Source organism: Phyllostomus discolor, chromosome 5, assembly GCF_004126475.2.
Source record: "Phyllostomus discolor isolate MPI-MPIP mPhyDis1 chromosome 5, mPhyDis1.pri.v3, whole genome shotgun sequence".
Classification (NCBI taxonomy): domain Eukaryota; kingdom Metazoa; phylum Chordata; class Mammalia; order Chiroptera; family Phyllostomidae; genus Phyllostomus; species Phyllostomus discolor.
Window position 1 is genome coordinate 146446014 of NC_040907.2, and position 27855 is coordinate 146473868.

A 27855-nucleotide genomic window follows, 5' to 3' on the forward strand; every position below is an offset into this window, starting at 1 on the left:
TGATATGTAAAATTAAGTTTTGCATATGTCTCACTTAAAATAGGGTTTAAATTAATGATATATACTTTTTATTTTGTATTTGCATGCATTTGATGAATAAAGGGCAGTAATCTAGATAATAAAGAGAAACCTTAATTGAAGTTTTTTTGAATGACAGGTTGACTATTACTATAAACAAACAAAGTGACTGAATATTTGCTTTCATATGTCATTAGCCATTTCTACCATGAAAGAGAATGCTCAGATGGGGTATCTTTGCTGATGTTAATACACTCTTTAAATAAAAACCTATTATACCTATAAATTAAGCTCTTCGAACTGTCACTATGATCTCAGGTTCTTCTATTAGTTTGAAAGATACAGAAAAACTTTTCCAAAAAATGATAAACTCCCTCGCCTCTGAGCCAGAGAGAGATAACAGGGTTATAAAACTCCTCAAGTTTCAGAACTGGTGACCTTGTTTCCCAAATACCTGAGAAGTATGTGGGTGTTTTGGAGACGCGGTGACCTACAAGAGGCCCTCAACTCAGAGCCAGTCTGTGGGTGGAAAAACGGGCTCCAGGGAAGCAGTAGGAACCCTTGGCACTGTCACCACCACGGCCCTGGATTACAGGCAGAATAGATGGCACAAAACTGCTTGCTTTCCACTGGTGCCAAACAGGCTGGGGGAGGAAGGGCAGAATAGTGAGGGATTTCTGGACAAGCCTGGGCTGACACATGCACTCCTCTGTGGTAAAGAGGAACAGGAAGGTATGGGGGGGATGAATGTGCTAAATTGGGAAAATTCCATTTTACTTGGCCACGTTTTTAAAGGGAAAATTTAATTAAAAGATTTTTTTCTCTTAATACTTGAAAACACATTAAGTATAACAACCTTCAAAATGTTCTTGGCTACCTTTCAAAAAACAAAGCTTCCTGAGTGCTTAAACACATAATTTTGCATGTTATAATTTTTAATACAGATCCCTAGTGCAAATAACAATCACCACCAACTTCACGACCACAAACTTCAGTTCCTAAGTGCTTAAAATGCACCAGGCACTTTGCTAATTAATAAGCAAGCACTTTACGTCCGTTAGCTCTTTTCATTCTCACAGCAATTCTATGAAGTAAACAGTTGTTATTACCACCATTTTATAGATGAGGAAACTGAAACTCCAAGAGGTTAAGGGACACCTCAGATTAAAATGTAAAAATTAAATTTAGAATTAAAACCTAAGTCAGTTTCCAGAGCTCAAACTCTTTAGCCATTAACTTACACTGTCTCACCAAAAATGGTAAGGTAAATTTTCATGTGTCAATTTATTATTTATTGTCATTTTGTGATAATGATCATTTGCCACAGAAGTAACAACAAATAATAATAAACAAAGAAAGTATTTTAGTAACAAGAAGTGGTCACCCGAGCTTCAATCCTAAAATTCAAGGCTTATGTAGCTATATTTGCTCTAAAGCCCACAAAATCTAATTTAGAAGAGCTGAAATGATGAATTCCAAAATAATCACGAGAAGTTTAGATTTAGTTTTATTTAGGTCAATCAAATTTTCTTATTTAGTAAAGATGTTTATTGGTTTCCACTGTATTTTTAAGTTATATATTTATAATGAAGGTTCTTGAGGGATTTAAAGAACAGGTATCACCAAATTAAATAAGATTTTAATAAAATGAATATCACTGTAACAGTAATAATTGACTTAAGCAAGAATTGTCAGTGTGCCCTAAAACCAGTGGGTGAATTTGGGGAAGGGATACAGGATAGTCACAAAACCTTACAGTACCACTTCACAGATGAGTGTTGCAAAGGGAGGAAAAGGTTCTTTTACAATGGAGGAATCTGGCAGATGAAACCTCAACCCAATGATTAAACTCAACATTACCAACAAAGGGTGAACTGACATCACAATACTCTGTCCACCCTGTTCTGTGTCCTATGTAGGCACCACCTACATAGTCCTCCTGCTAACAGTGTTTCACCTGCATCTCATTATGAGGAAACGATCAGATAATTCCAAAGTAAATGAAAAAAGATACAAAAATTAAATCTAAGGCGAGCCTATGACCAGCTCTTGGATTAAAAAAATAATAAAACAGCTCTAAAACACATTACTGAGACAATCTGGGCATCTCCTGTTCTCAGGAGACATGCTACAGCACTTAGGAGGGCCTTGACGTCTATAACTACTCTCAGATGATTCATCAACAATATATCCGTACAGAAAAAACACACAGGGACAGAAAAAAGAAAGAGAGCAAATGTAGCAAAATGTGAACAATTGGTGAATCCAGAGGATGGCTATATAGGTTTTCTTTGTACTATTCTTATAACTCTTTTTGTAGGTTTAAAATTTTTAAATAAAGGTTTGTAAAAATGATTAAAAAATTTAAAAACCACAATGTGGTCTTTCTGGAGAAGAGGGTAATATACCTCTCTCATTCTCTAAAGAGTTGTGTGGTCTTTTCAAAGACCCAACACTTCTTAAAATCAACTAATGCTTTTAGAGATTTATAGTTTCAATATCAACTACAGTAGGAAAACAATTCTAGCTTACAGGGATGTGCCCTGAGCTGCCACTGCCTTCAAAAAATGGTGGATGACCAAGCAATGGCCGGTTTCTGATTAAGCGAGATCAGCCTCAGAAGGAAGGATCCACGGCCTGAACAGGCAGAGAAATCTCTCCTTATACAGAATCCAGGCTCTCTGATTTCCTATGACCTTCCTAGAGAGGCCTGAAGGGCATCTCTCCAGACAGAGCTGCCTGAGTTCAGACTTTTTTATTTTTTTGGCACAAGAAGTCTGTTACAAACATTCTCTCTGACCTTGACTTTCAGGTCAGAGGACTTACCTGGTTTGCCTCAGGAGTCTGTCTTTGGATTCAATTCAATACCAGCAAAAATATTTAGAAGGTACAAGGTATGATGCTAGGCACTGAAGCCACAAAGATGAATAAGCTAAGGAAGAACCCTGCCCTAGAAAAACTCAGCCTGTAAATAAATAAATAAGAAGTAACGTGAACAGTGCTGTGTTGGGGATATGTCCTACAGAACACTGGTGAGAGACAAATGGAGCAGAAGCATACAAACATCAGGGAAAGCTATATAGCTAAGGCCATATCTGAGCTGGAAGAGAATTACTTTTCCAGAAAGTAAGGGCACACCAAAGTCAGGAAGGAGCAAAGGCATTGAAGGGTCAAAGGGTGATTTCATGTGGAAAACATGAGTAGAGTTAAACAGACTATAGGATTGGGGGCACAGGGTGCGAAGAAGTAAAGCAGCTCATCAACCCTCTGCCTGCTGCCTGGAGAAAACTGCAGGTCTCTGAACTGGATTTCTTAAAATTTCCCTCTTGAATGAGAACAGCTGATCTCTACGACTTACTGAACACCTACTATGCATGCTAGGCACTGTGAGGGAATACTGACATGAGTAAGTTCTCATTCTCAAACAATTTGTAAGCTAGTGCAATAAGGTCATGAAGAATAAGCACAAAAAGAACTTTAATCTAGAAACAATGCATATTTTTTTACAGTTGAACTTCATAGAAAGAAAACAATTTTTTTTCCAGTAAAGCCATGGATAGAAAAATCAGGGAAGAATTTCTATAGATGGTAGCACAGAAGCCAGACCTTAATAGTACAGCACAGGTGAAAAATTGACAAAGGACATTCCAAGGGAAAGAATTTGCCTAAATTAAAATGTAGAGATGGTTCTGCAGGTACTGAGTAACTCCATGGATTCCTAAACATTTCCCTTGATTCAGAACCAATCTTATGTCTTTGACTCTATTACCCAAATATTTTGAGCTCTAGCCTGTTTTGTCTATTACACTAGTAACTGTTGCTCTGTGGGCTTGTTGCTTGGCAGGCAGGAGTGAGGGAAGGTAGCAATGAACAAGAAAATAAGTCTGACTGGTAGAATCACCTTACAGTTGTTGGAAATTGCAATCTACTTCCTGTGTTCTTAGCAAAGTCCTTCACAGCCCTGGAGGGCAGTGAAGTGACCTGGTAGTGACCTGGAGAACCTGGGCTTAAAGTCTGCTCTTTTTATGTAACCACACATTCCATATAAAAGGGGTCCTTGTGAAATCTGCCAATCTGTCAATTTTCATTACAGTTAGTTTTAACAAGCACCTGACTGAAAACTGAGACCACACTATGGGGTATGAGAGGGAACTGGACAAAATAGTTGGGCAGTGTTATTATCAACGAGCATTAACATTTCCAGCAGGGCAAAGGACACTAATATTATTTATCCCCTATTAAACCTAAGTACTATGTTGGTGCATAGGTGCAGGGTCTCACATAATCCTTTCAATAACCCAAGTAGTATTAATCCTGAGTAGTATAAACTCAGGTAAGTAGACTGAGGTTCAAAGATTAAATCACTTGCTCCATGTCATTTAGGCAGCAGCTGCTGGTGCCCACATCTGAGTCCACAAATGCCCAGCTCTTGCCCTGCTGCTTGTTCTCTCCCTCACCCAGCATCATACAACTGGCAAACTCTGCGTTTTAATCCGGCAGACACTTTCCTACAGATGACGCTTTAGTCTGGCCTTGTATATTGCCAGAACTTTGACAATCTAATTCCTCCTCCCCTTTGCACTTTAATACTCCTCTAATGAATTTTTTTTTAAATCCTTACTGGAGGATATGTTTTTTGATTTTAGAGAAAGAGGAGGGTAAGGGGAGAGAGGAACAGAGGAAGAGAAAGAAATAGAAAACACTGATGCGAGAGAGAAACATCGATCAGTTGCCTCATGTACGTGCCCCGACTGGGGATAGAACCTGCAACCTAGATACATGCCCTGACTGGGATTGAACTCTCAACCTTTTGGTGTACGGGACAATGCTCCAATTGACTTGAGCCACCTGGCCAGGGCTCAAATATTTTTCTTAATGTTGTCAATGGGTTTTCTCTGTGCCACCATTTCCCTTTCCCAAGACTGAGGCTATCCATTCTATTCTGAAAGACAACCCAAGTCTTTGTTCTCAGCTTTCAAAATTTTTCACCAGGTCCTCCCAGTCAGCTTCTCATTTCAAACTCTTTGAACTGACATATTCTCTCTTGGTCTCACTTGCTCATAGCCTTAACCCTTATCCAATGCCTGACTATCAACAAGTCCTGTCCCAAGCTACACCCTCTTCTAACACATCCTCTCTGCTTCAGCCTGCTAAGTTTGCACCTTCCATTTCATTTTCTGAAATCTTTTTTCCTCCAAAGAAAGTTCTCGCCCCTAGCTGGTGTAGCTCAGTGGGTTGAGTGCGGGCTGCGAACCAAAGTGTCGCAGGTTCGATTCCTAGTCAGGGTATATGCCTGGGTTGCAGGCCATGACCCCCAGCAACCGTACATTGATGTTTCTCTCTCTCTCTCTCTTTCTCCCTCCCTTCCCTCTCTAAAAATAAATAATAAAAATAAAATCTTAAAAAAAAAGAAAGTTCTCATCAGGGGTGGTTTTGGCTTCTACCCCTTTCCAGCACTTCTGCCTGGTCCTAGCAAAACAGGTGTTGTTGTGACAGACTATTAAGATGTCCCTGTTATTTGTGTGTCTGCTCAGACTCTGTCCTGTGGCCTGTACATTCCTACTGCCTACTGTTTTCTGTTCAGTCCTTTAAGCTATAAACGCTTTGAAAGAGAAGACTAACTCTCACCATTCATCTTCCGATAAATGTTTAATAAAACAATGTGAACTGAGGGTATGCTAAGCTTTTAAAAGCAACAATAGGATGCTGTTCCATCTGTCAAAACAGAAAAAAAAACAAAAAGCCCACTCCTGCTGCTTTGCAGTGCAGTTCCCATATTTTTCACAAGAAAATCCTTCCTGAGAATAAAAACCTCAATTAATTACATATTAAAATATAGGATTCACCAAAGAGTGTGAGTACTACAAGCCAGAGCCTGTGTTAAAAAAAGGGTGGGAGGCAAAGTATTACTCCAAAGCTTAGAACCTGCAAAAGGTTAAGTACAGGCTAAAATGCCTTTGTGTCTCAATCTGATCGGTTTATGTAACTCAAAAGGTGGGAAAACTTTGAATTTGGGCCTAAAACAACACTGACTTATTTCCATTCAAGTTATGCTACAAGGGGAAAAAATGTGAAGTTTGAAAACTTTCCTTCTCAAAGCCAGATTTAGACAAACTGAAAGAAAAAGAAATAGATGCCATGGATCCAGCCCACTGTAGATTCACAAAGACCTATTTTTGTCCATTTAAAGCAGAGCCCCTTTCCTGTTCTTCAAACAGCAACTCCTTACCTAGTTGGCTCAAAGTCCACCTGAATCCCATGTGGCCTGATTTACGCCAGGTTCACAAACCGTGCTGGTATTGTATAAACTTCCACAACTGCCTGACCTTGGTCACAAGGACCAGCTGTCCAGCCAGTCCGGCCGGTGCAGAGGAAACACATGACCACCAGCAGAAAGAACCACTCAGAAGTACACAGTTTACTCAAGGTGGGTGAGAACCATCAGAGCGCAAGGCATGTGTCACTCTTGCATAAACATGGGTAACTGTTACTGTTCCTGTTCACCTGAACCCTGTGCACCTGGACTGCCAGAGCTGAAGCTGGTTGCACAAGTGGGCCGAGCATGACAGCTTCCTCCATTCCACTGCCAGCATCACTGACTTCTGAACACAGTTTCAGAGCCACATGGCCAGTCTCCTGTCCAACATCTGCAGCTGGATGCCATCCTTGCCTCTGCCCCAGAGGTCTGTGCCAAGAGTGGAAGTGCAGCTGTGCTTACTGCCCAGGAGATGCCAGCTCCTTTCCTTGGCCCCAACCCCATCACAAGAGGAGAAACTAATGGCAGTACCAGGAGCAGCTGCTTAGTACAGAACCAAGGGTAGAAGGCTCCAGGAATAGCTCACATCCAAAGTTGCTGTCACTGGAGCTACAAAAGAGTCTCCCCTCTCTAAGCCTGTCATACCCAACTTATCTTCCTAGCTGCCACACTCATAGTCCCATGCTCAGGGAGGCAGAACTAAGCCATTATTGTTTGTTTTAAACAAGGAGTCAAGGATTCTAAGGCTGCTAAATCAGGATGGCCTATGTCACAGTTAGATATCAAAAGATGAACTGAGCCAATCAGATTCCCTCTCTCTGGAATTAAACTAGAAATATGAAAACAATTTGCCCACAGAGACGAACACACATGCAGAGAAGAGCTGAGTCATGATAATGGTAGAATCTTACAACGAAGGAGAGTTTCCACTGTTCCAACTCCTGCAGCCTGCCACTCCCAGCACAGTCTCTGTGGCACCTGGTTCTATCACAGCTCCTATTTTGGGGCTTCCTTGTCACTAATAACCACCTTCTCAAGGTGAGGTAGCACAAGAGAACTGCTTATCTTTGCAGTCAAAACTCAACTACGAAGCAATGCACACATATCCAGAAATGGGGGGATGACCCAAGAGGCAGTATTCCATGGCTATTTCAACTATAGCTAAAGGGCAGCTGGGGAGTACAATTTCATCCTAGACCAGCTCTTGGAAATGCCCCAACTACGTTAGTATGAATGACAGAATAGAAGAATTCAGGAAAAAGCCAAGGATCACTTTCATTTTTAAATAGCTATGAAAGTGTACCATGGGTCATATAGCTTGAGTTACTAATTTTTATATAAACAACAGCCTTATAAATAATAACACAATTATTATTTATTATAATAATAAATAATCATGGCCATGATTATTTATACCCATTCTGATCTGGGTGAAGTGGTATCTCATTGTGGTTTTAATAAACTATTAATAAATCATTATTAACAATAAACAATCAATTAAATAGATTTATATTTATTTATAAATAAAAGAAGAGGTGGGGAAAAGGCAGACAACTGTACTTGAATAACATGAAATTTTAAAAATGGACAAAAGAAAGATAAGAAAAAAAACAAAAAAAGATATTAGGCTGGCCAAAAAAAAAAAAAAAAGTGTGGAACTGCTGGGTCAAAAGGCAGTTCCATTTTTAGTTTTCTGAGGAAATTCCATACTGTTCTACACAGTGGCTGCACCAGTCTGCATTCCCATGGACAGTGCACTACGGTTCCCTTTTCTCCGCATCCTCTCCAACACCTGTTTGTTGATTTATTTATGATGGCCATTCTGATCTGGGTGAAGTGGTATCTCATTGTGGTTTTAATTTGCATCTCTCTGATGGCTAGTGATGCGTGGTGGGGGAGGGGTGGAGAGAAAATGCAGACAACTGTAATTGAACAACAATAAAGTAATTTTTTTTAAAAGTGTGATTTCGATTACAGGTTCCAAGAAAATATGCAAAGCCCAGAGTTTCAGGATAATGTTGCTTTTTGACCTTGTCATACATGTGTACAGGAGGGGCCTTCATTATATTGCCAGTGTACACATTTAGAAACAAATAAAGAACATTGAATCTAAAAAATAAAAAATAACAAAATTTGTCAGATTAGATACTTTAAATCTACCTTCCTTTCCCACAAATAATACAGACTAGCAAAACAAATAAAAATGACTTCCTTTATAGTATTTCACCAGGTAAAATACTATAAAATCTGTGTGCACTTTGGAAAAGATTCTTTACCTCTTTGAGTCTTAGTTTAAATTGTGTTAGTAAGGTGATCTTACCAGGTCTAAAATCTGATGGACTCTACTTGCTAAGCAAGTGATGAACTCATCATTTGCAAAGATCCAACTCGTTCATTCAACAAGTTTCTGAGGGCTAGCCATTGTAAGGCAGGTATGCAAGGCCCTGGGTATTGAGCAGGGATCAAAACATAGTATTAAAAAGCCTACTCTCATTGAAACTTACATTCCAACCTGGAACACAGACAGAAAAACACATACAATTTTTTTCAGGTCACGGAAAACATGGTGAAGAAAACTAAAATGAAGGAAAGAGGAAAAGAGAGCAAGAGGACAGGGGACACCTATTTTATCAATAAGGAAGTCGGGAAAGAGCTCTGTGTTAAGGTGACATTTGAACAGGAGTCTAAGGGAAGAGATGAGCATCCCATTCAGAAATCGGGGGGAAGATGGCTTAAGACAAACAGAAGTACTAAGACCCTGAGAAGCCTGAGTTGACTTCAAGGGATAACAAAAAAGTCAGTGTGGCCAGAGTAAGGGAGAGAACGACAGGAGATGATGCCACAGGACACCGAAGGTTCAACATAGACCTGAGGAATAGTTTTAAAGCTTCAAGTGCAAGATCCATACTAATGTGTTCTTGGCTTCTGCAGGGGGTCCCTCATTTTCCAAATATACAGGCAAAATGGTAAGTCCACAAATGCAATGTACCATTTTTCTAACTTGGAACTAAGCAAAAAATGTGTAGCAGATGTCCAAATTAGCATAAACTTCAATAAAGAAAACTGCTTTGGGAAGCCATGTGATATCAAATCCGGAGTCATTAAGATTTTAATTTCTTTTAACTTTGGTTAAGCTTTTGCAAATTTATCCTAAAGAAACTAATATGGCCCTGGCTGGCATAGCTCAGTGGATTGAGCGCGGGCTGGGAACCAAAGTGTCCCAGGTTCGATTCCCAGCCAGGGTACATGCCTGGGTTGCAGGCCATAAACCCCAGCAACCACACATTGACGTCTCTCTCTCCCTCTCTCTATCTCCCTCCCTTCCCTCTCTAAAAATAATTAAATAAATTAAAAAAAAAAAAAAGAAACTAATATGAAAGAAAAACCATATACAAAAATATATTAACAGAAGCATTTTTGTAATAGCCTAAATGATCAACAAGCAAGTAAATTATGGTACAACAATAGGTTAGGAAGCCTCTTTATGAAAATTAAGTAAAAATATGGGAGGAAGGAGGATAGAAAAGTGTGTATTTGCTATTACACCCCCACAAAAGATCTTTTGTATATATGTACAAATAAAGACTGCAAGGAAACAGAAAAATGATGCTAGTTGGTTCTTCTGTGGAGGCAGAATTATTCTTACTATTTATGAGATAATGCTTGCTCAATGCAAAGCAGATTGCTTTGTTCTGGTTTTACTACTTCATTACAATACTAAGGCCTATGTTTAGAACAACAATAGAAATTACTGTGATTGCATATCGACAAAGCGGGCCACACACTCATTTCCACTCCGTGAAGGACTTCTCAATAACCCTGCACTGGTGGTGTGACTATTCCTTGTTGTCACTTCTTTCCTTTAGCCTCTACAGCCACAGATGCACTCCCAACCCTTCACTCAACCCACATCTCCACTGCCATGTCCTCTTCTTTTGTTTCCTGACAAAATGTACTCATAACTGTTTTTCATTTTCTTTTCACTCCTTGCTACAAAGATGACTCTTGAAAGATGTAACCTCCAGCCACTGTCTCTTTTCCTAAAATCCCTAACCACAATTCCAATTGCTCATTAGTAATGTCTTCTCAGAGAAGAGGTGAGGACACACCAAACTTTACATATATTTAATTAAATCATTACACCAAACTGGTTTTCTCTCTATTGTCTCTCCTACTTTCAGCAGTAGGAGAGACAATACTCTCCTACTTTCCATGATTGTCCCATCCAGTGGAAGGAAGTTCTAGTACAACCCAGCCATCAAATCTGCCACCATCATGATCTACTCTCTATTACTAAAATCCATTGGTCCTCTTCTCCCCTCATTTGATTAATAACTCAATGCAAATATCTTAGGTCTTCGTGGTCCCCATTACTTCTTATAAGCCTGATTATAGAAAACTCCTAAATGGTTTTAGGTTTTACTGATCATGCTTCGAAAAAACAAAACCATATTAAAATAAAAAAAACAACCTGTCCCTTACTTAAAAAAAAAAAACCTTCAATGATGTCTGGGCATTCTGAAAGTATTCCATGTGTATTTTCTCATTTAATCCTCAAAGCAAACTAAGAGTAGCCACCATTATTTTTCCATTGTATAGATTTTTAAAGGGACAGGGATTTAGGAAGATTAATACTCCAGAGCCTGTACTCTTGATCACTGTTACCAGGCCCAAGTTCTAGGCCTGGGAAAGAAACAAGCACATAACCCTGCCTTAATTAATGCCTGCCTTGAATATGCAGGGCCATTCTTATTCTCTGGGCCAGAGAGAGGGGAAGGAAGGGAGAAAGAAAGGAGAGAAAGTGTGAGAGAAACATCAGTTTGCCTCTCACTCACTCCCAACCAGGGACCTGGTCCACAATCCAGGTATGTGCCTTGACTGGGAATCAAACCTGTGAACTTTTGGTTCAGGATGACCCCCAACCCACCAAGCCAAACCAGTCAGGGCCTTTGGGCCATTCTTATTCTCTGGACCATTGTTTTTCCCAAATGAGAATCGTATAGTGTAACTTTTATGAAACTTGGATTCTGAGGTCAGCCTGTTTAGGCTCAAATCCTAGTCCTATCATTTAACTCATGACTGTGGACAATTTACCTTCTTCTAAACCTCTTTCTTCCTCTGTAAAATGGGAATAATAAGGGTGCCTACCTTGTGGAGCTGGGAAGATTAAATGAGATTAAGTACAGATGACAGTAACCAGTTCTTTGGCTAACAACATGCCCTCAGTAACTGCTAGCCATCCTAATTATTGTAATTCCAGTCACTGGCAATTCCTACTTATTCTCTCTGGCCCAGCTTTAAGACCAAGGTCTTGCTCAGCCCACAGTAATCTGTCCCTCCTCTGGATGCCTAGAATATTTTACTCACTTGTCACTAACCGTAAGTTGATCTGTATTTCAATAAAAATTTCATTACCATTTATAATAACTACTATATGCAGGGACTGTTGAAGCACTTCACAAGAATTTACTTACTAATTAAGTAAATTCCTCCTGTGGTGTACCTCACCACAACCTTGTGATGTAGGTACAATTATTACTATTAGTATCCCTCTTTTGCAGGTGATGAAACTAAGGCACAGAAAAGCTAAAGAGCACACCTAAAGTCACAGAACTACTAAGTTGGGGGAGCCCAGCATGGCTAATTCCAGAATCCATGCTCTTTACCATTACCTAATGTTTCACATCTCTGTTTTCATGTCTCCACTGGAAAACTACAGCCTTCTCAAAAACAAGAATGGTGTCTTCTCTGCTCTCCCACAATGAAATATAGATTCTTGCACAGACTGTTGTGCAACAAATATTAGATGATTTGATATTCTCAATGCTGCATGAGCATTTTGCACTAAGACCTAAGCCCTGTTTGCATTTATTCTGTTCTCTTGCCATCCATTTTCAATAACTATCTGCAGATTACATGCACCCAAGCTATTATAAACATAATGATGCTGATTAGTATTCTGTATGAATGTGAGATTCGGTTCATGCCCTACCATTTGGGGGAACCTCACTTTCCAGGACTTGCAATTTCAACTCTACTATTCCAGAACTAAAATGCATGAGAATGCAATCACAGGAAACTTTTCTTTAATATTTTTATTAGAGATGGATTTCTTTTCATCATTAAGAACTAAATGCAGAAAACATAAAGCAAGATTTTGCTTCAATTTTATCAATAGCTATTTGAAGGTATTTTAAACTGGTATTTCTACTTGACCCAGCTTCATTCTCACTCCCCACCCCCACTCCCCCACCCCCCCCCAAAAAAAACAAATACCATACAAATGCCTTGCCATCTTACTCTGTCTGGGGGAATAGTTTCTGCATCATTTTCTCCTCCCTCATAACATTCCAATCACACTTCCTTCACTTCTTCAAGGTACTAAAGCTCATTTCATATTTAGTACTTCCCATATGGCACTCCTCTGCTTGGAACTTCCTTCCCTATATTTTCCAGTTAACACCTCAATTTTCAGGTCTGCATAATTCCTAGTATTTTCTCAGAGAAGCTCTTTCCATATCCTCAATCTAATCCCACACCCCTTTTAAAAGTCTCTCTGTTTTTCCTTTAGAGAACTATCGCTATTTGTAACTCTGTTTATTTTGTGACCACTTGACTGTTTTCTTATCTTTCCCATGGGACTCTAAGTTCATGAGACCTGAGAATAATCATAAAGACACACAATCTGACTTCCGAGCCTCCTTGGGTCTCCCATGTTCTCAGCGGTGCTCTGGAGAACACCAAGCAATTGCCCGCTTGTGGCCCACAGACAGTGATCCAGAGGGTTCTGCCTGCCCTTGGGCAGTTGCTCAAATGCCTCAGAGGCTCTTGTGCTGTAGGGAGCCCCACTCTCTGTCACCTCCCACTCTGCTTGACCCAATAACACTTAAGGGGACAGTTGATGTGCTGGCCACTGTTTCTATACACGGATTTTAAGCCCTCTCGAGTTCACTGAAATGATCATGGTTTTACAAACCCTACTCTGCCTCTATAAGGTAAACCTGATAGATGAATGAATGATTCTGTTTACTTTATTAGGCATATACTTTCTAAGAAAAAGTCAAGAAAACTATAGTGGATGGTTCATGTTTTCCTCTCTTACATACACATAATCCTAAAATACATGGCCAATCAAACTCTACCTAATGGCCAACCTAAGGTGACCTAAAGAAAAGTACAATTGGAAAAAGGGGCTTTACCAAGAAGGCACAAATCTTAATTAAAACCCAAGGAATTTAAGAAAAGGGGGGCATCATGAAAAAGACACAGAATAGGCTGGGGTAAATTATTTAGATGTCCCCGACATTCAAAGCAATGGGCACAGATTCTCAAAGTTAATTTCAATCTTGAAATAACACCAAGTTTCTCTAGGTCCTTATCAAGTAGGTTAATCTTCAAGCTTTAGCTAAGAGCAAAACAGGAGACAGCAGTATAATAATTATTTCTCTTCCTTAACCCCAATCACTAGAAAGGCAACCTGCTCTCTGAGGACACAGGCCTGAGGACCAGAATCAGGAGATCCAGATTCTCTTCCTGGCCTGGCTCTCACTCACTGGTCCATCTCCAAACTTACCCTCAGCTGTACAATAAGGGCACTGGTTCTAATGTCCTACAGTTCTATATTATTATGCTGTTATATACGAGCAGAGCCAAAAAACATGGAGTTTACAGAATTTCTAAATTCTGTACTTCTCAGGCCAACCCAAATATTCTCTCTTTAGTTTTTACTAACAAATTTAAGTAGGCTATTGTAAAGTGATCTATCTATATATTATATATTAGACAAGAAGAATGGTGGTCCAGAAATCATCAGGCATAAGGTATGACTAAGAGAAGTGAAGATATTTAACATGGAAAAGAGGAGACTTAATCTGATAGTCTTAATTACCATGAGATCGATGTCACAATGATGGCTTATTCCATTTTACTTTAGAGGACACAACTGACCAATGAATAAAGATTGCAGGGAAGCATCTGACTCAACAGAAGAACAAGATTTAATAATTAGTTCTGCAAATATATAGACTTCCTCTGAAATAAAATGCCTCCTCTGTCACAGGAGGTCTTAGAAGTTAATTTGAATAATGTTCTGGGCTATTTTAGAGTAGTAGTCAACAGACTTTCTGCAAAGGAATTTGAAGACCACATATTGTCTCTGTTACATATTCTTCTTTGTGTGTGTGCTTTTACAGCCTTTAAAATGATAAAAACCAACCTTAGCTTGTGGACCATTGCAAAAACAGGTAGTTTGCCCTGGCTGGTGTGACTCAGGGGACTGAGTGCTGGCCTGTAAACCAAGAGGTCACTGGTTCAATTCCCATTCAGGGCACAAGCCTGGGTTGTGGGCCGGATCCCCAGTTGGGGGTATAGGAGAGGCAACCAACAGATGTATCTCTTGCACACTGATGTCTCTCTCCCTGTCTTTCTCCCTCCTTTCCCTTATCTCTAAAAGTAAATAAATAAAATCTTTAAAAACAAACAGAACAGGTAGTTTGCCAATCTCTGTTCTGGAGGAGTGCTGTCCAATAGAAACATGGTTCACATAGGTAACTGAAAACTTTCCAATGTCTACATTTAAAAAGGTAAAAAGAAACAGGTGAGGTTAAGTTTAATATACTTTACTGAATCCAATATATCTGAAACTTACATTTTAACATGTAAACAAAATTAGTGAGGTTATAACATTTTTTAAAACTAAGTCTTTAAAATCAGTGTGTATTTCACACTTAATAGAATAGAATATCTTGATTTAAATTAATCATATTTGAAGTGCTCCTTAGCTCCATGTGGCTAGTGCTGTCCCACCGGACAGAGCAAGCCCAGAGAAACTTGTACATTCCACTGAGAAACAGAAGGGGTGACCTTCCAGTCAAAACTTAATTTTAATGATTCAAATCAATGAGGAACAAAGGCACAGTCAATAAATGTTGGGATGACTGGTACACTAACTGGAAAAATAAGACTGGATCCTTTCTTGTGCCTTACTCCATTATAAATTCCAGAGAGAAACAAGATGGCAGCGTAAAAAAGTAAAATAAATTCAAATGGCCAATAAAAAAATGCCAAAAAAAAAGTTATTTTAACCACTGGATTGGCAAAGATTGAAAAAGGCCATATTCCCAAATCCTCAATAAAACTGAGTTTTGTAAACTGGGTGCTATTAGTGGGAATATAAATGTGTATGACCTTTCTGAACAGCAGCTTGGCAATATGTATAAACATATACCCCACTTCTGAAAATTCACCCTAAGAGGTAATTTTTACATGAAAGAACAAAAAGATGAAGGCATAAGGATATTCACTGAATCCTCATATGTGAGTGAAAACATGTGGAAGCAACTTCAATGTTCATCATCAGTAGGGCTGATTAAATAAAATAAGGTGATTAACAATAATGTAAATTTCTCATAGAAAGGTATTGACATTGCTAGGGGAAATGCAGGTTGTTAAACAACATGTATAATGTGATCCCATTTATATAAAATTTAAGATTTCATGTAAATGTATATATTCATAAAGAGGTATCAGAAGGACATTTAATAGAATGTATACAGTGATATATGATCACATATTTATCTTCATTTCTATTTTTGATGGTCACCTGACATCTTTTATCTCAGAATTATTTTTATACATCAGCATTTCTTTTCAACTGGCACTCCTAGACATATCTTTTATACTTGTCATTTTACAGAGTGTGTTTCATGAACTATATCATGGAAGCTCATTCTTTCACTGAAATAACACTGTCGTGACTTGCATGTGTAACTAGTACTCTTAGCAATATCTTTTTATACGTGTGATATTACAGAGTGCATTATATGCAGTACAGTGTGGTGAACTCATTCATTCACTGAAATAACACTACTCTTCTGATTCAATGAATTATTAACACTCTTCTTTTTACATTAACAGAAATTTATTTCAGAGACAACTTTTCCAGAAGTTCTCTCCTCCAGATTGAGGCCCATTGCCAAAGCCCGGGTAAGGTGCATAAGGGTTCCCTGGGGGCTGGCAAGCAGCTCACTGCTCAGGCAGGAGCTGGCGCTGCCATGACTCTGTTTTTTTTTTTAATTGAATTTATTGGGGTGACATTGGTTAATACAATTATATAGGTTTCAGGTGAGCACTCTTTAATAAAAGATTTTATTTATTCCTTTTTAGAGAGAGAGGAAGGGAGGGAGAAAGAGGAGGAGAAACATTGATATAGGAAATATCCATCAGTTGCCCCTGCAGGATTCCAACTGAGAACCCTGCCTGCAACCCAGGCATGTTTCCTGATTGGGAACTGAACTGGCAATACCTTGTTTGCAGAATAATGCCTGACCCACGAGCCACACTAGTCAGGGCTTAAAAACATTTTTAAACACATGTCTTTATATAGTGTCATATATGCACCACAAAGCAGTGAACACATTCCTTCAATGAAAAAATCAGCATGGTTTTTATATTTTCTGATTAAAATAAAACCTAATTTTTTAACTCTAACAATTCTTGGAGAAAATTAACAGAAGTATGTTAAAGCAAACAAACAGCCCTCTTTAGTGAGTAACATTTTCATAGGCCATAAAGAGAGTGGGGAGAAGTACAGGCAACAAAGAAACCAAACATAAAAGGCAGTCACTGGCCTTTCCTAGGTTAAGCTATCATTTGAGTCCTGTAAAAGGCACAGGAAGGCCAAGTATTTTGACTACATCTTCTAAGGGTGGGTGATGCACCAATAACACACACCAAAAAACAATTCCTTAGAGATGAAAGGCATCCTTGAAATATATCTATAGAACATAAGAAGACTTTCTCTTTAACCCAAACACTCTTCTATAAACATCTAAATACATACCCAGAGTTAATATCACCAGAAAAGATCGCTAGATCTACAGATATGACAAACTATGAACAAATAATAATACACACTCTCATGAATAATAATAAAAAAAAGCCTACCAAAAATAAGGGAAGCAAGGTTATGTGAAGAGTCCTTTGCTCGTTTGCTCTCCACCCACCAAAAAGTAGCTTAACAGGCAGACATGGATAAAGGTAATCTCATGTAATGCCATCTTCAGTCACTAGGTTTTCCAAGTTTGGGGTTTATAAAATCTATAAAATTTGACTCTAAATAATCTTTCCCTTTACCATCACTGACATTTCTCAAAACACTAGAACCTTTCTTCCAACTAACGAAAAGTCAGCACAAGGCTCATTCACAACAGACTCCTAGGATCTCACTGTCAATAAAATAGATACCATGAAATAATCAGAGCACTCCTGGGGTAACAGTCTCCAAGCAAAACACAGTAAGACAGAAAAAAATGATTGATGTTAAATGTTTTCTTAACTGGGGAAAAAAATCAACAACTATTTCAAGAGTTAAAAGGACGCTTTTTACTGAACTATCAAGTTAGCTCTCCAACAGGCAGGCAGTGGAGATATTTTAAGTGCATTACCTTTAGGAGGAAAATACGACTTGCTTTCAGCTTTGTGAGGCCAGTCTACAACGAGAGGTCCAAACCTGCGAAAGCTGGCAGTGATCTCATCTACAAAACAGAGAAGAAATCTTAGTAAAAGAGAAGAAAACACTACAAACAGAATAGTATAAAACATGTATTTTTATATAAAAATTGTCTTGAGGGCAATTTTGTAAAACATTTTTACAGAAGGCAAACCCACTAACTAAAATACCAATCATTTGGGGGGTATATTTGGTTATTTACTTTCACCCTCGAAGAATGTGTTTCTAACCGTGATTCATTTCCCTTCACTGCCAATACACTTGATATAAAGGATTTAGAAGAAAAAAAATCTGATGTTAGCTAAGGTGACCTCCTTGTCAAGTAAAAAGGAGATTCTAAAAATAGCAATGTTTTGTTTTTAGAAAAAAGGCAAAAAGTACAAAGAATATTTAAAATATGCTTTCACTTGTGTAAAATAATCTCCAAGATCTCTAAGACTACAATTCCTAGATTATTATTGTTATTAATCCAAAATAATCTGTAAGATTATTTTAGAAATAGTTATGATTCTTTTGGTGAGCAGCAGGGGAAATAAGTAGGTAATTCTATTTGGTGATAAGAAAAAGTTAAGTCACTGGTTTCTTTCATGCATACCTACTACATATCCTATAACAAAAATGTTTTAAAAGTTACAGCTCAGTATATTTATCTTTTCCTTCTGACTTTTGACTCAAAGCAGGAGGTTATAACTTGGCAACTACCCAGGTTTAACATGCCACTCAGCCTTGATCAAAACTTTGTCTTAAAGAAAAATCTAATTAATAGATGAAATTAACATTAATATAAGAATAATTTGGAGGAAAATGAGTCTCCATTTGTGTACAACTTTAAAGCAGTAAGTCTAAAATAAAACTGTTTTTAGAGGCAATTCTCTCATCATGAAAAAAAGAAAAGTATGATAAATTAGAGAAATGTCATAGCTAGAATAATGCTGGCAAATAGTTTTTTTTAAATATTTTATAGTAGATCCAAGGCCTAGGGCCAGAGTTGTTGTTTTTTTCCCCTTAAATTAATTCTGTCACAATTATGTTTCATTTATCCATTTACAAATATTTATTGACAACCTACTATGTGCTAACTGGTTTTAAGCATAAGAGAAAAACTAACTTTTGGATTGGTAATCTCAAAAATATTATTTAAAAATTTATTATCAATCTTCATTCTTTTAAAACTTTTTATTTGTTTTTACAGAGAGAGAAAGGAGGGAGAAATAGGGAGAGAAACAATCAGATCAGATCGGTTGCCTCTTGCACACCCCCAGCCTGGGACCTAGCCTACCCAGGCATGTTCCTTGACTCAGAATTGAATTGGAGACCTTTTGTTTTGTGGGACAATGCCCAACCCACTGAGCCATACCAGTCAGGGCTAGTCTTCAATCTTTTAAAGACAAGAGGGGCTCTTCATTAATAGGTATTTGTATTAAAAGTATGAGATGGTAAGGTGTGATGGACATGAGCAAAAGCTCTGGAAACAGAGTGATTTTGTGTTCCGATGGCACTAGAGCTACATAATCCCAGACAAATTGTTTCTCTCCGATCCTTTATTTCCTCATCTACAAAATGGAGTTGGTAGGATATGCCTTATAGGATAGCAATGGGGATTAAGTGAAATACTATAACATGAAGCACCTAGCACAACAATGGGCTTATATTGTAGTAAGTTTCATCAAAGTTAGTTCTCATTATTGTTTTAAAATTTATCCCAAAATTAATAACTAGGAAATAGGATGCTGTTGGGAAGCTGCTATTTATAAACACATATAAACAGCAGACTTGAATGAAGTACATAATCTATTATTGCTCCGTTTACTGAATGTTCTCATTCCCCATTCACTAAGATGTGAATGTGCTTAAGCTGCATTGGAGAGAAGAGGCAGGGTCAGATCACTCAAAGCATAAACGTGGCCTTTATAAAGTCATTAATGAACGCACAGTACCTTCATCGATATCAGGAGGAAGGCCTCCAACAAACACCTTTCTAGAGTAGCGTTCTACTCGTTCCCCATTTTGACAGCGAGTGGGAGAACTTAAGCCAGACGACAAGGACTGATCGCCATGACTGTCATCCAGGAAGGCATCTTCAAAGGGAAAAAGAGAAGACCGACCTGAAACAAACGTGGGAGTTTGCACAGTTAAAATTATTTTCCTGGACAATAAATATTTTATTAGGAGACAAAGGGGAAAGTACAGCATATGAAAAAATCAATCTTAAACTGTGATTTTGTTTTCAGTAGAATAACCAATGGCAGATTCCCAACCAGGTCTAGACAAGTTTACACCATTATTTCTGTGTAAAGGTACGGAAAGTACAGACATGACTGGATTGATACTAAGGAAGAAGCACCAAATATTGCAGCTATTTCCACTACTAAAAAATTAGTATATCTCAGACAGTCCTTATCACTGCTGCTAAGAGTATTTATTCAGCAGTTATTTATTCTTCCCCCAGGCACTTCTTAAAATAAATGAAAAGTAATCTTTATTCACAGATTTTTATTTGCTTTGTATGGCGACCTCAAAGGTTCAGTTCTAAAGACAGACCCTGATGGTAGAGGGAATATTAAACTGATGAGAGGCTGATAACTTCTTTGAGAGCTGGAATAAAGATGATCAAGTTTTCCTTGCCATTCCAAGCTACTCCAATTGGAAAATAAACATCTTCAATAATAAAAGGCAGGGCAGGCAAATGAAAACATGTAAGTTAGGATGGGGGAGAACAGATGTGATGTGGTTATGACTTTTTTACCCTACTAATGTAGACCATATTTTATATCATTCAAAAAATTATTCTCATTGTTAACTCTATAGTCAAATAAAGTGTATGGAGTAAAGGTACCTATCCACTCCACATGACTACAGGCAGTTAGGGTCTGCTAATAAATGTAACACAATAATGCCATCTGGCATTACAAAATAAAATCTAAGTTTAAAAACAAATATATTTCCTGTTTGAGTCACTGAGTTCCTGGTAAAACTTTCCACTAGGTTCTACTCTAAAAACAAACTGTCTTGAGCGCTCTAACTTTTAAAAAGAGAAAAATTCCCTTCTAAAATAAATTCATACACTCTTAAAAAATAAAACAACAGTATCTTCCCCATTTAGTCTATCCTGTCTTTATTTCCCTGGAACCTAGGTTCTGCGTCACTACAGCCAACTCTCTGAAATGGAATATAAATAGCCTTAGAAAAATACTGGACATTTATTTCTTCTACAAAAAATAGTTACTAATATAACTCTGTTTATTTTATGAACCCAGGTGGCATAAGAAAGGCGCTGTTTCGATGTTGGGAGTTAATAAATAAAAGGACCAAGGAATTTTTTGTTCATCTATTCCCAGCTTAGCTACAAAGAAACAACAAAATCTGTCCCTTCATGTCACCTAGCTTTTTCAGCTTGACAGGAACAAACAACAGACAGTAAATTCTCATCCCTTGATGTCTGTTTTGATTATTGGGAAGGAAATAGATCTGCAGCTACTATAGGCAAAATGAGCTTCCCAAAGATACCCAGAGATGTTCTCCTCGGCTGTCAGCTTTGCTTTTCATGTAATCCACACTCAGTGAATCATGTGCCTACTCTGATCAGCATTTCTCACAGAATGTACCTATACCCACCTCTTACCCTCAACGCTAGTAATATGAGACGCTCAGAAAACAAAAGCTGGTGCAGTGGGAGGACAAAATAATATTGGAAAATATTGTACACCTTATGCCCTTCCCACAGATTAACAATCCACGTTAGAATACAAGACTGGGAAAAGTTCCGCAGTAAAATAAATCAATCCTGCATTACTTGGATTTCAGATAAAGGAATCTTTAATGTATATAACTCAGTGAAAAACACTTTCAGAAATATTTACTACACTTCACAAACACCAGACAAATAGGATGGTTATTTGGAAGTCCCTTACAAAAAAATCAAGTCTGGTAAGAGAGATCAGTAAGTACACAATTACAAAATAGAGGGAAAAGTACTAAGGAAGACTTTACCAAGTGATACAAAAGCACAATTTACTGCCCTCCATGAGACAGGGGCAAAAATATCTTTAGGGTGATTTTAGAGGCAGGCAATTCTGAGCAGAATCTTGTGGAAGTAGAAGTATCTAAGGTAAAAGAACAAGAATCCATAGAGAAAGTTTTGATCTTTCCCTCCAAACCTGCTCCTCTCAATAAAAATGACTATTATCTGTATCCAATTCAATCCACAACATCTAGGAGTTACCCTTATCATCTCTATTGCTTTCATACTCCAGTTCTAATCCATCTCTCACTATGTCCTACCAATTCAAGCTATAAAACAATTCTTCAATCCAGTCAATTTGATTCTAACAGCCTGGTGCAGATCACCATCATCTCTCTCCTAAACCAACAGTTTAATGAGTCTACACAATAGCTTGTTTGATTTCTACCCTGCACTCTACAATGCTTTCTCAATGAACAGCCAAAGTTCACCATTTTCAAATATTAATCTGAACATGTTGCTACACTCTTCACCCCGACCCTTAAAACCCCTCAATAACTTCCTATGCTCTCCCAGTAAAGTGAAAATACATCACTATAACTAAGGCAGAGGCCTACCTCTCGTACATCACACTTGCTGCCTCTCCCTCTGGTTCACTAACCTCCAATCAGAAAGACAGACCTTTAAATTTCTTGATGATTCCTTGTTGCCTCAAGCCCTAAGGACAAGCTGTAGACCTTAACTAAAACAAACGTCCTCTTTCCAACTCCCTAATTTTCTAGTTAACTCCTACCAATTCTTCAAGTCTCAGCTGAAAAATCATTTCCTCTGGTGGAACTATCCTGACCTTCTACATTAGGTTAGGTCCCCTTTTCTATCTACTCATAGCACTTTTGTTAACACTTTCCCCAATTACCATTAAAGTACTGTATGGGTTTTTATTTGGTATCTCATTCCCCAACCCCATTAAATTGCAAAATTTAGGAAAGGGACCCATTGAATCTTGTTCATCACTGTACCTTCATGTTTTAATAAGGGCACATAAAAGGTACTCAATAAATGTTAACATGAAGCAGCATCCAGCAAAAGACAACAGCATGTGCAAAGACATGGTGCTGCAAGTATATGCTGGAACACAATACATGCGGAGACAATGGCCCGAGATGTGACCATGCCCCAGAAAATCGAGACCTTTTCTATTCTGTTTGTTCAAGCTTAGATTCTCTATTACAAAAGAAATAGGAAATTCCTCCATTTTCCAGATTTAATATTTCTTTCTAATACTAGCCTTTTTTTTCAAACTATACTCATTCCTTGGAGACTCTAATACTCCCATCTAATCCATCTCCTGCCCTGTCACAATGAAGTCTCTAAGATGCTTGTGACCATGTTATTTCCTCTACCCCAAATCCTATAAAAGCTATGCCTCCACCAGCAATTTATACCCAGGAAGAGGGGGAAGGGGGGAGAGTCAGAAGAAATCTGTGACTGTCCAGATGAGAAATGACGAAGTCTTAAACCAGAGCAGTGAAGAAGGAGAAGTAAATGTTCAAGACATTCTGGAACAAAGAGAACTTGCTTTAGGCATGGCCAACATGACCACAGCTTCCCCAGAGTACATTGATAAAGAAAATACAAGCAACAGTTAACTAAAAATTTGGACTGTTGTAAAAATTGATTATGGATACTTAAACTTTCCAAGGTTTTAATACCAAATCTCTGTTTTATTATTATTATTTAAGTACCACAGACTTTAGTAATAAAATGGCTCTTGGAAATGAAACTGCTAAGAATTCACACATACATGACATTTCCTTAACTGTGGGTAAGAACTAAGAATGTATGTCTCAGAGCCCAATTTCCAGATCTATTTAATCTGAATCTGTGGAGCTCAAACTTGAAAATTTGCACTTGTAACAAATTTCCCCAGTGATTCATGTGCTCACGTTTAAGAACCATGGAAATGGAGATTGATTGTTGTCTATAGCAGGCAGCCACTTAAAAAGATATTGTGTGAAGTATATAGAGCCTTGAGAAACATCCAAGTTCCATCAAGTTAAAGGTAGTGCATCCTCAGGAATAAAATGTAAAATCTATAATCTAGTCAGTCTTACTGTAACATGACTGCCTAAAGTGCTGATGAAACAAAAAGCTAGTGTGCAGGAGGTATTTAAAAGAAGTTAAGAGACTTCAGGTCAAGATGGAGGCATATAGGTAGATATACTTTGCCTTCTCAACCAAAAGAACAGCAGCAAATTTAAAAACAAAAAATAACCAGAACTGTCAGAAAATTGAACTGTATGGAAGTCCAACAATCAAGGAGTTAAAGAAGAAACATTCATTCAGACTGGCAAGGGGGTCAGAGATGGGCAGCCAGGGCAGAGAGGACATGTGGCAAGGGGGCAGCTGGAGGACCAGGCAGTCTCACATCTGTGTGCAGATAAACTGGGTGGAACAACGGGGAGCAAGACAGACCATGCAACCCAGGGTTCCAGCATGGGAAAAGAAAGCCTCAAAAACCTCTGGCTGTAAAAACCTGCGACAGTTGTGGTGGCGGGAAAAACTCCCAGCCTCACAGGAGAGATGGTTGGAGAGACCCACAGGGCCCTAGAATGTACACAAAACCATGTACCCAGTATCAGCACCACAAGGTCCCAATTTGCTTGTGGGTTGTAGGGGAAGTGACTGAAGGCTGGTCAAGTGGCACTGTTCCCTCTCTGACCCCTCCCCTAAATACAGCACCATAACACAGCCACCTGGGTTGCCCTGCCCTGGTGAACACCTAAGTCTCTGGCCCTATTATGTAACAGGAGCACTGAACAAAGAAATATGGTCCAAATGAAAGAACAGATCAAAGCTCCAAAAATAGAACTAAGTGAGGAAGAGATAGCCAACCTATCAGATGCACAGTTTAAAACACTGGTAATCAGGATGCTCAAAAAAATGGTTGAGTATGGCCACAAAATACAGGAAGAAATGAAGGCTATGAAAAGTGAAATAAAGAAAAATACTCAGGGAACCAACAGTAAAGGGAAGGAAACCGGGACTCAACAATTTGGACCAGAAGGAAGAAAGAAACATTGAACCAGAACAGAATGAAGAAACAAGAATTCAAAAAAAAAATTAGGAGAGGCTTAGGAATCTCCAGGACAACTTTAAACGTCCCAACATCTGAATCATAGGGGTGCCAGAAGGAGGAAAGAAGAGCAAGAAATGAAAAACTTACTTGGAAAAAAATAATGAAGGAGAACTTCCCCAATCTGGCAAAGGAAATAGACTTCCAGGAGTCCAGGAAGCTCAGAAAGTCCCAAGGAAGTTGGACCCCAGGAAGCACACACTGTGGCACATCATAATCAAGTTACCCAAGATTAAAGATAAGGAGAGAATCTTAAAAGCAGCAAGAGAAAAGGGGAGAGTTACCTACAAAGGAGTTCCTATAAGACTATCAGCTGATTTCTCAAAAGAAACTTTGCAGGGAAGAAGGGGCTGGGAAGAGGCATTTGAAATCATGAAAGGCATGGACCTACAACCAAGATTACTCTATCCATCAAAGTTATCATTTAGAATGGAAGGGCACATAAAGTGCTTCCCAAATAAGGTCAAGTTAAAGGAGTTCATCAACACCAACTCCTTATTATATGAAATGTTAAAGGGACTTATCTAAGAAAAATAAGAAGATCAAAGAAAGGATAAGAAAAAGAAAATGATCAAAAATAGGAATAGTAAAATGACAACAAACTCACAACTATCAACAACTGAACATGAAACAAAAACAAACTAAGCAAACAACTAGAATAGGAACAGAATCACAGAAATGGAGATCACATGGAGGGTTATCATTGGGGAGAAAGAGGGAGGAGAATTAGGGGAAGGGTACAGGGAATAAGAAGCATAAATGGTAGGTACAAAACAGGGGGAGGTTAAACATAGTATAGGAAATGTAGAAGCCAAAGAACTTATATGTATGACCCATGGACATGAACTAAGGGGGATGGATGGAGGGCTGGTGGGAGTGGGGGTGAAGGGCAGGGGGGAATTAAGGGGAGAAAAAAATAGGACAACTGTAATAGCATAATCAATAAAATATATTAAAAAAATGAAAAGTAAGAACTTGTAGTGTTTACCCCGTGCAGAGCAACAGAGACCAACAAGAGATAAAAGGATTTTGTTATACTGGTGGAATTACTCCTCTGTGGGACAGGCTGAATGGTTCATTTGATGTTTCCACAGCCTGAAAACCATCTGTTTTCCTACACTCTAATTATAAGCTCCTAAAAGACTGTTCTATAAATGAATTTAGTGCCTTGCTATTGTAAAGAGGTGACTCTTGAATTTGTAGACAATTAGACACTGAAATTCTATTTCTACTACATCCATCTCCATAATAAGTTGAAACAATGATATTATGATTTGTCCAGTGGTCCCTTACAAGGTTGGTATTTGTCCATTCATTTGGTTGGTATAAACCCACCCCCCTCCCCACACCCCCTGCCAAGACCAATCGCCCTTGGGAAGACTGGCAAAGTTTTAGTTCCTGGACATGCGTTACTAGAAATGGAAACTTGAAGAGGCTGCACCCAAACTGTGTTCCATGAGAGGCCCTGCTTCACTAACTAGCATCTCTTGGGCATATTTCTTTTCTTGAATGAAAACATTCACCAAGACCAAAATGTTTTAAGTAAGCCATGTTACCCAAACATTATATTCTTATGTATCTACTATATAAATCTGCTTTAAAATTTCATCATACTTCCATACAAAATATCCATATTCAATATTTTAACAGAAGCACGAGAAAAGCTTCTCAACTGTATTTTCTTTCTCCAAATGACTTTTTTTTTCTACCAAATGGTCTGGTTTTCTGATAACTATTTTCAATGAATAACCAGAAAGTAATTTTTGGTCCAATAATTAGGAAAATACTCTCTGAATGTAGAGATGACTTGCTAAAGATTCCTTATAAGAAAAATGCCAAATAAGAAACCTGCAAAGCACTACTTATGCACAAAAGACTTGTCCAAGATAACTCTTCCCCAGGAGGCTTCCTTTCCTGCAGCTTCTGATGGAAAACTAAAGCCCCTGACCACGCTGGACTGCCACGGCTGCTCCAGCCTCACTCTGAGCTCCCATCAAAGCCTGAGCTGTCACTCCAACAGCACCATGGCACTTCTGGCCCAGTACATCCATTCCAAGCCTGGATGTTTTACAAGTAGCTCAGGAATTAGTCACTTTGGGGATTTAAAAAAATGGATTATGAGACATGACTCCTTTAAAAAAAATGCTCAGAAGTCAAGAGAGTCAGGTTCCAGCCTATGCTTTAATCTGTGACATCAGCCAAGACATATCACTTACCAGATTCTCATTTACATATGAAGAGATTTAACTAAAGGAGGTTTTTCAAATCCCCAGGGACAAGAATTACTTTTATTACACAAAAATAGTAAAGAAACCACTACTATACAAATAGATAAAAATACATCTTCCTTAGTATTGCTATGTGGGTATCTCTTAGGCATCACAAACTGAATCTGTTTCTAAATGCACTCTTGACATCCACCTTAAGCCTATTCTCTCCCACTCCCCATTCAATATGTAGCCTCACAATTCACCCAATTAATTGCTCAAGCTAAAACCTCAACATAATTTTTTAGTCTTCCTTTTGATTTACTGTCCACATTCAATTCTTTAATCTAATGCCATTAAAGAGGATTCTACCCTCTATAATCTATCTGCCCTCCATAATCTCCCATTTGTTTACTTCTTGCCAATTCAATTGCTATTACCCCAATCCTAAAACATCATCATCTCTTGCCTAGACCACTACTATCATTCTAAACTAGACAGCCCACTTCTCTCCAAATAGTAGCCAGAGTGCTCTTTTAGAAACATAAATCCAATCACTTGACCCTGCTTTAAAACATTCATAGATTTTTTCTCTTGTACTTGGACCAAGTCCAAAATCCTTACCGGGAGCTAAAGCCCAGCAAGATCAAATTTCCTTCCTTCCTCCAACCTCATCTTAATATATTAATATACTCTCCCCTCTTCCCTTCCAAGCTTAGCCACTCTGGGCTCTACTAACTTCCTCAAACAAACAAAGCTCTTTCTTTC

At 38.4% G+C, this 27855-nt stretch overlaps 1 protein-coding gene across 9 annotated transcripts in view; it reads right to left on the reverse strand.

The window, feature by feature from the left end:
- CPEB3 (cytoplasmic polyadenylation element binding protein 3) overlaps positions 1–27855 on the reverse strand; it is a 180634-nt gene that overhangs the window by 53202 nt on the left and 99577 nt on the right. For all 9 annotated transcript variants that reach the window (XM_028512299.2, XM_036026996.1, XM_036026995.1 and 6 more), the window contains 2 exons: positions 19721–19888; positions 17719–17808 (listed from right to left, as the gene is read on the reverse strand). In XM_028512299.2, coding sequence (XP_028368100.1) covers positions 17719–17808; positions 19721–19888 — 258 coding nt within the window. The remainder of the gene's footprint in view (positions 1–17718; positions 17809–19720; positions 19889–27855) is intronic.